General features: G+C 48.9%; 1 protein-coding gene across 1 annotated transcript in view; it reads left to right on the top strand.

Moving 5' to 3' along the window:
- Positions 1 to 11772, top strand: part of Arhgap35 (Rho GTPase activating protein 35) — a 116412-nt gene extending 104640 nt beyond the window's left edge. Inside the window, exons 6-7 of the mRNA XM_057756168.1 lie at positions 7004 to 7109; positions 7712 to 11772. Of these exons, the coding sequence (XP_057612151.1) occupies positions 7004 to 7109; positions 7712 to 8069 (464 nt within the window). The 3' untranslated portion in view covers positions 8070 to 11772. The remainder of the gene's footprint in view (positions 1 to 7003; positions 7110 to 7711) is intronic.
- The last annotated feature ends 2547 nt before the right edge of the window (positions 11773 to 14319 follow it).

Genomic DNA, 14319 nt, shown 5'->3' with positions numbered 1-14319 from the left:
AATAGTAGCAAAATTACAGTTATGATGTAGCAAGGAAAATAACTTTATGGTTGGGACATCACATGAGGAACTGTATTAAAGGGTCGCAGCATTAGGGTAGTTGAGAACCTGTGCTCTAGGATGGCCGTTGTGTGGGATGCTTTCTTATTGTCTGGGTCTGTTATGTGTCATGAAGGTCCTGGCCTCTTGGAGCTGTCACCACAGAGCACTTACTATTATTATTAGCCAGAGGAAGCTTTTGCCCTTGTAAGGAGAAGAGAAGGAAAACCCAAGAGAGAAACAGCAATTCCTCCACAACTGTTGAAAGGAGTATCCCTTTGTGGGTCCGTATTCTGGTCTAGCTCATCACTGCCCAACTCAAGCAGTGTACTCTCAAGGCTGTGGTAAGGTTATAGGTCAAGGGCTCCCATTCCTGGGTCCCTGCTCCTCTAAGGAAGCTATCCCAGCTGTGGAGGGTGCAGGGCTCAGGTACCTGCTCACAGCCTGTTTCCACATCTGCCAGCCTTTCCTTTTTGCCCACTTACCTGGGAGTTAGTACCCGTATCAGACTCATGCTGTCTCTCTAAGGGAAGTTAGAGGAGGTTCACTGGTTGGTACCCAGCTGTCAAAGACCCAGTTCTCACATTTGTCTTGACCTGGCGCCATCTAGAGGCATGTTGAGTACTGGCACCCAACATAATGCCATTGTTTCTTGAAACTGCTGACATGGCACCTTTTTGTTTGTGGAGGGCCAGGAGAGGGTGCTGCTGATAGGGGGCCCACTTCCCTTCCTCCCAACGCTTCTGCCACCCACTCTGTAGGTTCCCACAGCTCATAAGGAGGCTGTATAGCAGCCTGGAAGGGTGGAGTCTCATAGCTTCCTCTCCATTGTATGCTTTCTGGGCCCTGATAGTCAGCTGGGCCACCTCTTGTCTATCCTTTCTTGATAGCCTGACAGAAGAGGGTAGGGAGAAAGGGATCTCACTGACACAGCACTTCACAGCGGAAGCAGCAAGTGGAGCATGGAGCTCAATGGATCAAGGTGGTCTTAGCTGAGTCAGATACCAGGCAATGAAAAAGTTGTGTCAAGGAACATGGTAGATGGAAGGTTGCCATGTTCTATAGTATCACGGGTTTCCACGGCAACAGCAACTTGACCAGTTCTTTTCACTTACTGCTTCAGAGTACTTATGTCTGTGTATTCAGGCTTGCATGTGGTTCCACATCCCATCACAACAGATACCAAGGTCATTGTCTGATTATTGTATAAGCATCAGAATTTCACAATATTGAACACTACTGGAGTGCCCACCAAGGGAATATGTGTGATTATTTGCCAGTTGTCTTTCCAGCTTAGTCAAGGTCACATGGAGACTCAGGCACCAACAGAGATCACAGATTGCTACTTGCTGTGTGCAGCAGGCTTTGCTGGGTATTGGTGTGTGCTCTTAGTCACCAGTGAGGTAAAGGATTGTCTCTCCATGGTACAGAGGAGCCCGAGGCTGTCAGAGTGACACAGTTTGGCTGGAGGCCCAGGTCACACGGCTGGGGACTGGCAAGCTAGAACTTGAGTCCCTGCTTTCACTGGTTGGAAGCTGATGTTCTCTGTAGACAGACTCAAACAAACTGAACTACAAGTGCAGAAAGTTCTGTGATGGGGGAGAGGCAGGGAGTAGTAAGAATGGGGAATCATGAACTATGGCTTTAGGCAGAAGTTTGAGTTCTAAGGCAGCAAGTGGGGAGCTCTGTGTTCTCTCTTCTCCTACACCTCATTCCAACCAGACTTGTATCCAAGCTGTATGTTCTTTCCTTCTCCTCTTCTCCACCACCAGTCCCTTCCCTGTCCAGAGTCCTCGTCCATCTGCTCCCCACAGGCTTCCTATGGCTTTGTACCAACAGGAGACCTAGCAGCAGGCCCACCTTGGGTGCAGGATTCCAGGCCAAGGACCTGTAGCTGCCAGTGCTTGATCATCCAAGGGGTATTGTTCTCAATGCAGCCTTATCATCTACCTTTTCCACTAGGCAGATGAGGCAGCCAAGGTTTGGGGATAGATGACCCTCACTATCCTGTAGGTTCTTATTCCCATTCTGTCTTAGGTTGTTGCTTTCTCTTGTCTGTCCACATAACTTCTCAGAGATACTATGTCCCTCACTGCAAGTATATGCCTGTGTAATAGGCCCTGTGTGGACAGAGACACATAGCAGTGACAGACAGGATATGGTTTCAACTACAGTCTGGTAGAGAAGGAACACTGCCCAGCTTACTGCATGATCATGCCTCCAGAATAGTCTGAATTTTCTATTCTTAAACCAAGCCGAGGGTGGTCCCAGTCTTGCCTTAGCCTTAATCTTGTGTGCCACATGGGGCCTGTCTACATTGCTCAAGCATCTGCCCAGCTTTCTCCTTTTCCAATAGCAACCTCCACTCTAGGCACTGAGGGGAAAACAACAGTTCCCAGCCTGGAACTCAGTTGGCAGTAAGCAGCCAGAGTGGGGACAATGGGAATCAGGGTCCTTGCCAGGTTTTATGGCCAAAATGAGTTCTTATACCTTTTTGTTTTTCCTTAGTTTGGGTTTTTGTTGGTTTGATTGATTTGGTTTAGTTTTCAAGACAGGGTTTCTCTGTGTAGCCATGGCTGTCCTGGCACTCACTCTGTAGTCCAGGCTGACTTTGAACTTAGAAATCCACCTGCCTCTGCCTACCGAGTGATGGGATTAAAGGTGTGTGCCACTAATGCCCAACTAGTTTGTTTTGTTTGGTTTCTTTGTTTTTTATTGTTTTTAGACAAAGTCTCCTATAGTCCAAGCTACTCTCAAATTCTGAATTCTCTTGTCCCAGCTTCTGTAGTGCTGGAATTTAAGGTGTGTGCCACTACAGCTAGTTCTTAGTGCCATTTAGAGCCCTGGTTTGTGTACACTCTAAGGGTGTTTATAAGGTCCCTGATAGACCTGACTTCCTCTCCTCTTCCTTATGGATTATGGGTTCCTGAAGACTCAGATGTTAGCAGCTGCATTGTGTGTATGTAGACTTTACTTTGGCTTGTCTGGCCCCCTAAGTGCCTCATTCCATTCCTTTCACTGGACAAGAACAGCAAGGAGTCTACAGCAGAGAGCAGAGCTGAGATCCAGCTCCACTTTCTGCCTGGATGTCTGCTGAGGATTGCACAGAGAGCATCTGGGAAATGGTCCCCCAGGCCCTATAACACCATGCAGATATAAGCATCCTCTGTCTCCCAAAAGACAGAGGATCCTAAATGAAATCTCATTGCCAGGCATGGGATACCTCCCTGAGTTACTGGTCAGGGAGGCATCCAGAACATCACAGGATATTACCATAATGGTTGATTGCTCACCATAACTCAGTAAGATCCTGTTGTTGAACCTCAACTGAGCAGAAAACTCTGCTGTCTAATCTGCATAGTGCTGGAAGGTGCTTTGCAGGCTACTGTGGGAGAAAGACATCAACAGTTTTACCCAGTGTTCAACCCTGCCTGTTACAATACCATCTTGCCACTGGGCAGTGGTGGCGCACACCTTTAACACCAACACTCGGGAGGCAGAGGCAGGTGGATCTCTGTGAGTTCGAGGCCAGCTTGGTCTACAAGAGCTAGTTCCAGAACAGGCACCAAAAACTACAGAGAAACCCTGTCTTTGAATATCAAAAACAAAACAAAACGAAAAAAACATACCATCCTGCCTGGCAAGGTGTGTCCATTGGTGCAATGGTGTCGTGACAGTTGTGGTTCAAACCAGCTTCTTTTTGATTGGATATGGTTAGATATTAGCCTCCTCCACAGGAGGAAGCTCGTGCTAGGTACTGACTGAGAAGAGGATGGGCAAAATAAAAAAGGGCAGTGGTGGAGTGGGATCTGTCTTAGTGGTACACTGTTTGTCTAGCATGTGCAAGGTCCTAGGTTCCATCCCTAGCACCTTAAGAGGGAGGAATCAGCCATGCTTTAGTTTGGCCCAGAGCCAAACTTGGCTAGGAAGATCCCCTTGTGGTCCTCCCACCAAACACTTGGTGCTCCTCAGTGTTAATGAGTGCAGGGACCAGCAGAGAATCAAACAGGTGGGAGGAGGAATGTAGGTCAGGAACCATCTAGGCCTTTCTTGGGCGTCTGACTTAAGAGTTCACAGGAGGGGATGCGCTTTCCAAGGGAGGGGCATGAATGAGTAGTAGAAGGGCTCCCCAGGGAGAAAGAAAGGACACACCTGTTTCTGCTCCTCGGGTGGGAAGGCCAGGGCTGTTTCCTGCATGAGACTGCTGTCTGAGATACTGCTCCACAGGTGCCTGATGAAGAGAGACACAGCTGTGTTTGTGTCACAGGGTACTGTAGGGACCTGGGCAAGCCTGCATCTGAAAGGGGTACACTAACTCTAGTCAGTGAAAGTGAGTCTTGCTCCTGGTTCTCATGCGCTCTTCTGTAGTCAGTCATTTATCCTCCCTCCCCGTGGCTTCCTCGTCCTAAACAGACTTCTTACTGAAACACCACAGCAAAGATTTTAAAACTCAGGGCTATGGATTATCCATGGAGGCTGAACCATTGAAGCAACTCTTGGGTTAGAAACTGGCACTGACTGGTTCACCTCAGGTCCTGTGACTTCGGTCATCCTACAGGCAGACAGCTTCCGTTGCTCAGGTTCCCTGCAGGTGCCCACCTCTGAGCTTACCTCGAACCTCTCACTGCCTCCAGTCTCTATTACAGACAGGAGACTGAGTGGCCCTCAGGTGTCACTTGCCCAGGTTCACAGATTCTGGGTGCTTGACAGGATTGGCACCCAGATCAGGGTTGAGTCAGATTTGAGCTCTGAACTGCAACCAGTTTGCACCATACTCCTATGTGACGCACCCAGTTATGGCCTTCTGACATGTCTTCTACTGTAAAGGTTCCCAGTCAGGAAGCCAAGGCCTTTTGTTAACTGAAAATAGATTTGTTTTGTTTTGAGACAGGTTCTCATTATGTAGTTCAGGCTGCCCCAGAACTCACTAACACATTATGTATACCAGGCTGGACTCAAACTCACAGAGATTCCCCTGCCTCTGTCTCACAAGTGCTGAGATTACTGGCGTGCGCTACCACCACCCAGGTAGATTTTATTTTTAATGCAATGTTTTAATTATAGTTTCCCTTCCCAGATCTTCCTGCTTCCCCACCCTTTCTTTCTTTAGAAAACAGTCATCTAAAAAAATAATAATAAGGGGCTGGAGAGATGGCTCAGGGGTTAAGAGCATTGCCTGCCCTTCCAAAGGTCCTGAGTTCAGTTCCCGGCAACCACATGGTGGCTCACAACCATCTGTAATGAGGTCTGGTGCCCTCTTCTGGCCTGCAGACATACACACAGACAGAATATTGTATACATAATAAATAAATATTAAAAATAATAATAATAATAAATTAAAAACAAATCAGAATAGGACAAAACAAACTAGCAGAAGAAAAAAGCACAAGAAAAAACTCAGGAAACAAACACAGACACACACAGAAATCCCATAAAAACAGTGGACGAGAAACCATAATGTGTATGGGAAGGACTTGTTGTGGACAGGCGGGGCTGACAAAGCATTGGGAGACAACCTCCAGAAATGCCGTCTACTGCTGGTCATGGGATCTGCCCTGAAGAGTGTTTTGTACACCCAATGAGACTCTGATAGAGAGAACCATGATTTTATTTGTGAGCAGTTATCAATTGAAATAGCTTCTGGGTTAGGGATGGGGCTTTCTTACCCCATTTTTAATCATTATATTTTGCTGTTGTTGTTGAGACAGGGTCTCATTCTGTAGCCTAGGCTGACTTCAAACTGACAATCCTCCCACTTGAACGTTCCAGGGGCTGGGGGACAGAGATGCAGAGACCATCATGCCCCACGTGACCTTCACCTGGGAGGTGTGCTGAGTCTGAACCACCAGGAGTTTGAAGCAGGAAGATATGGCAGTTTTAGTGGTGTCCAAGGAGGCTGTGCCCAAAACAAACTAAGGCCATTGTAGTTTGTTTTTGTTTTGTTTGGGGGGCTTGTGTATGTGTGTAGGCATGTTCACTCAAGTGGAGGTCACCAGACGACTTACAGAAGTCAGTTTTTCTACCCTGTAAGCCCCAGCTCAAGTCATCAGACTTAGCAGATAGAGCTTTTACCCATAAGCTACTCTGCTAGCCACTGTCAGCCCATACTTGAGTGGCCATAAAGATCTCTTTCCATGTACAGAGAAATGTGGCTTGATGAAGTGTTACTCTCGATGGAGTCTAGACCATTTTTGCCTCCCTGCCAGAATGAGCCAAATTCAGCTCAGTTCTGCAGCTGGTCAGTTCAAATCCCTGCTTCACAGACTTTCTGTTTCCTTGTTTTCCATCCTCAAAACAGGGCAGATTGTAGAGATGACTGACCTGGCATGGCATGGATGACATGCTTCCTGTCACAGCACATTAGTACCCTCAGTGGGCACAGTAGGCGGCAGTAAGAACAGGGGCATGTGGTCCCTTTGATGAGCTGCATAAGAATCGCCCACTGTCTGCATCAGCCCCTCCAACAGCGCCATGTGCAAAGCTCCTCATGTCTGCAGGGAAGGACAGAGCCCTGGTCTTGTAACAGACCCCCTCCTTCCATGGTCTGTCAGTGTGGGTGGGTGGCAGTGCCCTCCCGTCTGGCCAGGAAGCAAGTGGTCTTTCTGCATCGGGGTGCCTGTCTCCAGGGGCAACCGATGAGCAAAGAATGGTGTTCTTTATGGTAGAGTCTGTGGATGGTTTATCTTGGGGGGGCAGAAGGGGGAACAGGAAGCCCAGGCATACAGTACTGTCCTTCAGCAGGGGCCTGGGACATAGAAGTGGCCTGGACCCCAGTCCAGGTGTGCAACCATGGATGCAGACTCTGGGCATGAGGGTGGAATGGAGCTGTCAGAAAGCCCTGGACTGCCCTCCCAGAGGATTGCCAGAGTACACCTGGAGTGACCACCAGCTGCTGCATAGCTACTTTACACCTCCAGAACACCCACCAAATTTAACCCTGAAAGCCTTTCATTTCCTCTCTCAGAAATCAACGACCGAGAACAGAAGTTACATGCTCTTAAGGAGGTGCTGAAGAAATTCCCAAAGGAAAACCATGAAGTCTTCAAATATGTCATCTCCCACCTGAACAAGTAAGTATCATGCCGCTGGGTAGTTTTCCTCCTGTAATAAACAGGCATCTTGAGTTAGTTAACTGAGGGAGAGGAGAAAGCCAGCAGGGTCCACTCACTGCTGCAGTGGCCAGTGGTATAGCCAAGGGCCCTTGGCATCCTTAGTTTCCCCTCTAACTCTGGCTCCAGCCCACGCGGGAAGTTTTTCTGGCAGGTGCTGGTGCCTTTAGAAACTTCCCGAAAGCAAAAATTCCAAGAGCTTCTCACAGCTGCTCCTTGTCCATGTCTCCATACTGGTGTGAGGCAGAACACATATCAGGAGAGGTGCCTTGCTGTAGAATAATCATCATATGATTAAAGCACTTAACCAGTGCGCAGGTTTGTCTGCTCATGGTGGACCTGTCAGCAGAGGGGTAGTTATGCACTAACTTTCTGCCCATCCCAAACATCACCACTTTGGTTGATGGTCTATGCACTGCACGTTCCAGGGACATGTGGAGCCTCCATGTGTCCTCAGCCTCTTGCACTCTGTGGCTCCTTAGAGCTAGTGGCAGGATCAGCCCAAGGGTTAGGAGGCAGGGAAGCCCTGTGCACATCTGACCTGGCTTTGCTGTCACCTGCAGAGTCAGCCACAACAACAAGGTGAATCTCATGACCAGTGAGAACCTGTCTATCTGCTTCTGGCCCACCCTGATGAGGCCCGACTTCAGTAGCATGGACGCTCTCACAGCCACACGCTCCTACCAAACCATCATCGAGCTCTTCATCCAGCAGTGCCCCTTCTTCTTCTACAACCGGCCCATCAGTGAGCCTCCTGGAGCTGCACCTGGCTCCCCCTCAGCTGTGGCTCCCACTGTCCCTTTCCTTACCTCTACACCTGCTACCAGTCAGCCGTCACCTCCCCAGTCCCCTCCTCCAACCCCTCAGTCCCCAATGCAGCCATTGCTCTCCTCTCAGCTCCAAGCCGAACACACGCTGTGAGCCACCACATCCAGGAGGCAGGAAAACCAGTCGTCTTTTTGACAGGATGGCATTTGGCCTTGAACAAAATCAGGTCCCCTGGGCTGGAGGTCGCAGCCAAGCGCCTTTTTAAGACTTCAGTGGTGGCACTAGCCAGTGTCTGCCATGGCTGGGCAGTCGAGCACCCTGAAGCCTGATCTTCACCTGGTACTGGCTGTGGCAAGCTGTGGGGCCCTTCCTTTGGCCTGACCACTCTGAGGACTGAACTGACCAGACAGCGGCCCCAGTACCCTCACTGCTCCCTGGACCCTTTGCCCAATCTGTCTGCCTGCACCAGCGTCAGGGCCCCATCATTGGGACATCACCCCAGCCTCTGCCAGGGGCAGAGGTTATACCCCAGCAGGGCTGGCCCCTCTAAAGAGGACACCTCCCAGTTTGTCCTCTCTCATTTTCCATACCTACACACATCTGCAAAGGGGTCCTTGGGAACATGTGGGCTCTGGCTCTGCTACCCCGCAGTACACACAGGGCACTGGCATGGCCCACAGCACAGCAAGAAGAGAGCTTTGTGCCTAGACCCAGTGTGTGGCTTCCCTCCCAACTCCTTTCCAGGCTTCTGCTCCATTCCCTGCAGCAAAGGAACACTGGAAGAAAGATGGAACCCCTCCACAGAGACAGAAAGACAGCACAGGAAGAAAATAGACCTCAAGTTTCCACTTCACCTGCCAGGTGGCCACTGGGTAAAAAGCCCTTCGTCTGTGTGTGACAGCCAAGTAAAGACACCTGGACAATGGCTGCAAACCCACTGAGCCCCCATAGGTCCACCCCTGAGAAGACAGAGCCTTTGGAGGAATTATTGGCAAGGTCCCTACCTAAGCAGCACACTATAGAAACACTACATACATAGAAACACTACAGGTGTGTGCACAGCACCCAGGTTGGCATGTTTGATGTTAAAGTGGGGTCCTTTTATCCCATGCTGTAGATGTAACCAGCAAGGGTGTCTGGGACATGGGCAGGTATGGCACCTTCCAGAAATGAGCATCTGGTTATACACAGAGGATCCTGTTCTCAGACAGAGGCACTGTGTCTGGCTTGTCACCACCCTATACTGACCCAGTTTTGCCACTTTCTCCCAACAGCCTCCACACACTCTGCTCCTGGTGTGGCAGCCCTAATTAGCTCCTGCCTCTGCCTCTGCCTCCTACTTTAATCTTAGCACTGGGCCATGAAACCTGACACTAAGGTACCCTGGGCATAGGAGGGGCATGGGTCACACAGCACTATCCTGGGTCTCACCGTTGCACTTTAGAAATAGCATGTGGGTATGTTTCCAGGGCCCCCAGGTGGACTTCCACCCTGCCTTTACCTCTGTAGGGTAGGAGGATGACTGGCCCTTGGCAAAGGGTCCTGTCCTAGAGAACCTGACTGTTCTATCTCTAGTACTTGGCAACATAAGGTGCTTGCAAACACTACGCTGCCCCTGCAAAGTATAATCTCCAAGACCAGACCAAACCCAAGGTACAAATGTGTTATATGTAAATGTTTTCCCTCCTGAGGGTCTGTTTTGGGTGCTGTAGGCCTGGGGTCAGCAGGAACATAATGTGGGTTGCGTCCACTAAGGTCACAGACAGTCCCCTGCCCTGACTTCATGCCCCTGCACCTCGCTATTAAAATGACTTACATTCAGTAGTTTCTGTGTTGGGTCTTCAAAGAAATGGAGGTGGAGTCATCCAACCGTGAAGAGTTGTGACCCAAGCCACCCTCCTGTGAGGCTGCTGCGTGTGCCTATGTAATGTCAGCAATGGGTGGCAGACTGAGGGGTAGGCACATGGCCAGGAGAACCCAGCTCAGATCCTCACCTTGGCAGACACCAGGCTGGAGCACCTCATTCCTGCTTCTTCAGGTACTCTGAGTGACCTTCCCACTCATGGCAAGGCAACCTGGGGACCTACAGAAGAGAGAGCACTCAGGGCTTGGGTGGCCAGGTCAACTGCTGCCCTAATCAGAAAGCAGCCCTGGAGGTGACCTCAGCCTGGTGCCACCCAACAACACCACAGTTCCCAAGGCTGGGTTTTGTGCTGCACATTGGGTGGTGTACAGTCCTTCAGCACTGTCCACCCTTCTTATCTCGGCCTTTTAAAGGTCATGGAAAGTTCTAGTGCTGGTCTGCCCCATGCTCTCCATTCTCCCAGGAGAGGCAGGCAGAGTAGCAGCAGTCTTATAGAACCTTCCCAGTCTCTGCCACTATGGGGGGTGACTCTATTGGAGCAGCTTGTAGGTGAGGGTGTGGGGTGTAGCCTCCTGTATTCTGTGCCTCCGCCCCTGGTCTAATGGAAGGAATCCCGGAAGGCCTGCATTCCCCCGAGGACCCCACAGGGTACCTTGTGCTCTGCCCCCAGACCCTCAAAACTTGACAGTGGGCCAGCTGCAATCCTCATTCCCCAAAGTCATCTACAGGTGGCAAGTCGGGGGGGGGGCGGGTGGTTCTCCATTCCATATTACCCACACGTGCATGGGGAAGGTTGGGGATGAACTAGGTCAGTCCAGGACTGTACCAGCCAGGGACCTCACAGGCCAAGGTGAGAGGCCCTAGATGGTCCCTTACCCCAGCCATGAAGCCACCCGAGTAGTGGAGCCAGGACATAAGTTATTGTTCACATTAAAGAATCATGTTCCCTGTGTACATTTTAAGCAAAGGAAACGTCTCGGGATTGTATGGGAATAAAACTTGTTTGAAAATTTGGAATAGTGCTGCTGTGGCTTCTTTTCTTGGTATTTGTATTTTCACATGTTACATGATCTTTCTGTGTTGGATTAACAAATATTTTGAGTTTCCTGAGAACAAACAGAAACATTAATGATATTGAAGTGTGTTAGTAGTCTGGCCGTGTGCCCAAACTTCTGTTTTGCAGCGAAAGTGGGAACTTGTCTGTAAAGCGAGTGTAACGATGATTTCCTGTGTCGTGGTGGCTCGAACCAGGACCTCTTTAGTTGGCTTTAGGAATGACTGCTTTATTTCCAGCCTTTTTTTTTTTTTTTTTTTAAAAAAAAAAAGCAAGTCATGGGTTTTCTGAGGCTCCTTCCTGTTCAGTGCATGGGCAGCCATCCTGGCAGCCAAAGCATCTTTGACTGAGGTGGTTTTTGTTTGGTCTTGTTTTTAAAATTATGTATTTGCTATGAAGTATTGTACTTGTCTCAGTGGGAATGGTGTTTAAAAAATGAAAAGGCCTTATGTGATATGTACCATAGTTAATAAAGTCAATCTTGTAAAAAAAAAAAAATTAAACACAGGCCTGAGAGAAATGAAGGGGCTGCAGTCTCCAGCATAGCCTGGGGGCCAACTAGGGGCAGCCCTGCCCTCCAGTGTCCATAGGATGGAATTCTGAGGGCTGCAGATGGCCAGTAGCTTTGAGGAAATCCTAAGCTAGAAGCCTAAAAGCTACCCTCCTGCCAGCAGAGGGTTACCATCTGCCAAAATAGTGTTACCAGGAAGGGCAAAGAAACCACCACCAAAAACATTTCCACCCACCCCTGAAAATGTTGAAAGAGTAACATTGAGTCATCCTAGAACTGGGTGTCCTGAGGCAAGAGGATTTCAAGTTTAAGCTCAGCTTGGGCTAGCAATGGGAGGTCTTGTCTGTTATGTGTATGTGCATACAAAATCATCCATGCTGGATCTATTTTACCTGTTAACTCCACCTCCCAGATGCTAATTAGAGACCTTTGGACCTTTGGTTTGGGGAGATGGAAGGGGGTGTTTGGGGGTTTTTCTTGTTTGGGGTTTGTTGTTTTTTGAGAGGGTTTTTCTGTGTAGTTCTGTCATGGAATTCACTCTGTAGACCAAGTTGGGCTTAAAATCAGATCCATGTGTCTCTGACTCTTGAGTGCTGGGATTAAAGGTGTGCACTATTGCTGCCCAAATTTGATTTTTGTTGGAGGTAGGTTCTTTGTGTGTGTGGGGGGGGGGGGGTGAGACAGGTTTGGAGCTTTGGAGTCTGTTCTGGAACTTGCTTTGTAGACCAGGCTGGCCTCAAACCCACAGAAAGAAATCCACCTGCCTCTGCCTCCCAAGTGCTGGGAGTAAAGTCATGCTCCACTACCACCCTACTGGAGATACAGTCTTACCCTGTAATTCCAGCTCACCTTTAGTTTATTATATAAACCACACTGGCCTTGAATTCAGAGATATCCACCTGCTTTGGCCTCTGGAGTGCTGGGATCAAAGGCATGGGACCACCTTGTCCAGCCTACAGATGAATCTTTTTCAAACATGTGAGTGAATGAGTGTGCATGATCAATCATGGAAAGGAAGTCAGAGGACACCTTGGTGAAGTATGGTCATTCCTTCTACCATCTGGGTCTTACAGATCAAGCACAAGTGGTTCTGTTATTTTTTTTTTTTTTTTTAAATCCCTCTGCCTCCATTCTAGTGCTCTAGAATGCCATAGCTGAAGTTTACCTGGATTCTGGTAAACCACACACACTTTACCTGACCACCACCACACACTTTGTCTGGCCTATGACAGGGACTCAGAAACTCATGATGCCTCTTCTTAGCCTTGTGATCATAGTAGACGTGGCACCACCAATGGATGGGGAAACACCTCCAGGCAGCCTCTGACTTGAAATAAACCTACCTATTGCTTCTGCCTCCTATGTGTGTTCCAGGCAATTGTGAGCCACCCTATGAACTGAACTTGGGTCCTCTGCAGGAGCAGCAAGTTTTCTTAACCTGATTCATCTTTCCAGCCCCTATTTTTTAGTTTTTTGAGACCATCATTTCTGAATGAACACAGTGCCTGTGCAGGTCAGAAGAGAGTATAGAATTCCCTGGAGCTAGGGGAGTACTAAGTTGTCTAACACTGGTGCTAGGAACAGGATTCTGGTCCTCTATATAAGTAGTATGCACTCTTGGCCATTAAACTGTCTCTAGCCCCAAGACTTAATATGTAGCCCAGATTCCTGTACTCCATGCAATCCTGCCTCAGCCTCCTGAGTGCTGAGAAGTCACAATTAGGCCTTCACCTAATTCCAGGCTGGCGAGGTGGCTTGTTGGATAAAGGCACTTAACACCAACCAAGCCTTGAGGACCTGAGTTTGACCTTCACAGTGGAAGGAAACAAGCAATTCCCACGAGTTGTTCTTTTTGTTTTTTAGTTTGGTAGAACCCATGTTGGCATGGACCTCAATATAGAGCTGAAAGTAACCTTCAGTTGATTTCTCCTGCATCCACGTTCCCAGATGTTGGGATTGTAGACAGGGCGCCCACCCACCCCTGCATGAGAAACTTCTCTAACATACCTGATAGTGTTGTTCAGATCGTCTCCACCCATTTAATTCAGAGTCCCAGAGCATGTGCTCTGTGCCAGGCCCCAGGGAGACAGCCATAGGCGCACCTCTGCCTTCCAGAACCCATTTCTTAATGGAAAAAGCCAGCAATCTTGCCTCCATGTCAGCAGCTCCAGCTGTAACCCAGCAGACTCAGTGGAGCGCTCAAGAAGGAGAAGAAAGCACACATAGGACTGGAGAGGTGGGTCAGTGGTTAAGAGAATATACTGCTCTTGGAGAGGACCTGAGTTCCGTTTCCAGCACCTACAGCAGACTGCTAACTACCAATTCTTGCTCTTCTGTCCTGCATCAGCTCCTGTACTCAAATGTAAGACACATAATTTTAATTAAATAAAAAGAAAAGTAGCCAAGTCTGATGTTACAGACCAATCATCCTGGCTACTCAGGCTGAGGTAGGAGAATTGCCTTTTCCCAGACCTGTTAGGCACATAGGAACTCAAGACTTAGCCAGACTGTGCCTCCCAATAAAAGGAGTGGTTTGTTGAGGGAGCTGTGGGCTGCGTTCCTGCCACCCAGCTCCTGGCCACCTGGCTAGCTTATGCCCCGAAATAACACACAAACTGTATTCTTTTAAACACTGCTTGGCCCATTAGCTCTAGCCCTTACTGGCTAATTTTCATATCCCGATCAACCCATCTCTAATAATCTGTGTAGCACCAGTCTTACCAGGAAAGATTCAGCATGTCTGACCTGGCGGCTGCCCTGAGAGGAGCTGCATGACTTCTGAGCTCACTTCTTCTTCCTCCCAGCATTCTGTTCTGTCTACTCCGCCTATCTAAATTCTGCTCTATCAGATGGGCCAAGGCAGTTTCTTTATTAGCCAATGACCTTCCTCCATCAGTGGTTGGGGTGTTAAAAGTGGTAGAGTGCCTAGCATGCACAAGGCAGAAGAAGGCTGTGAGTTCAATCCTTAGCACAG

The sequence above is a fragment of the Chionomys nivalis genome, chromosome 2 (genome assembly GCF_950005125.1).
Source record: "Chionomys nivalis chromosome 2, mChiNiv1.1, whole genome shotgun sequence".
NCBI classification, from domain to species: domain Eukaryota; kingdom Metazoa; phylum Chordata; class Mammalia; order Rodentia; family Cricetidae; genus Chionomys; species Chionomys nivalis.
This window is presented reverse-complemented; position numbering and strand designations above follow the sequence as displayed.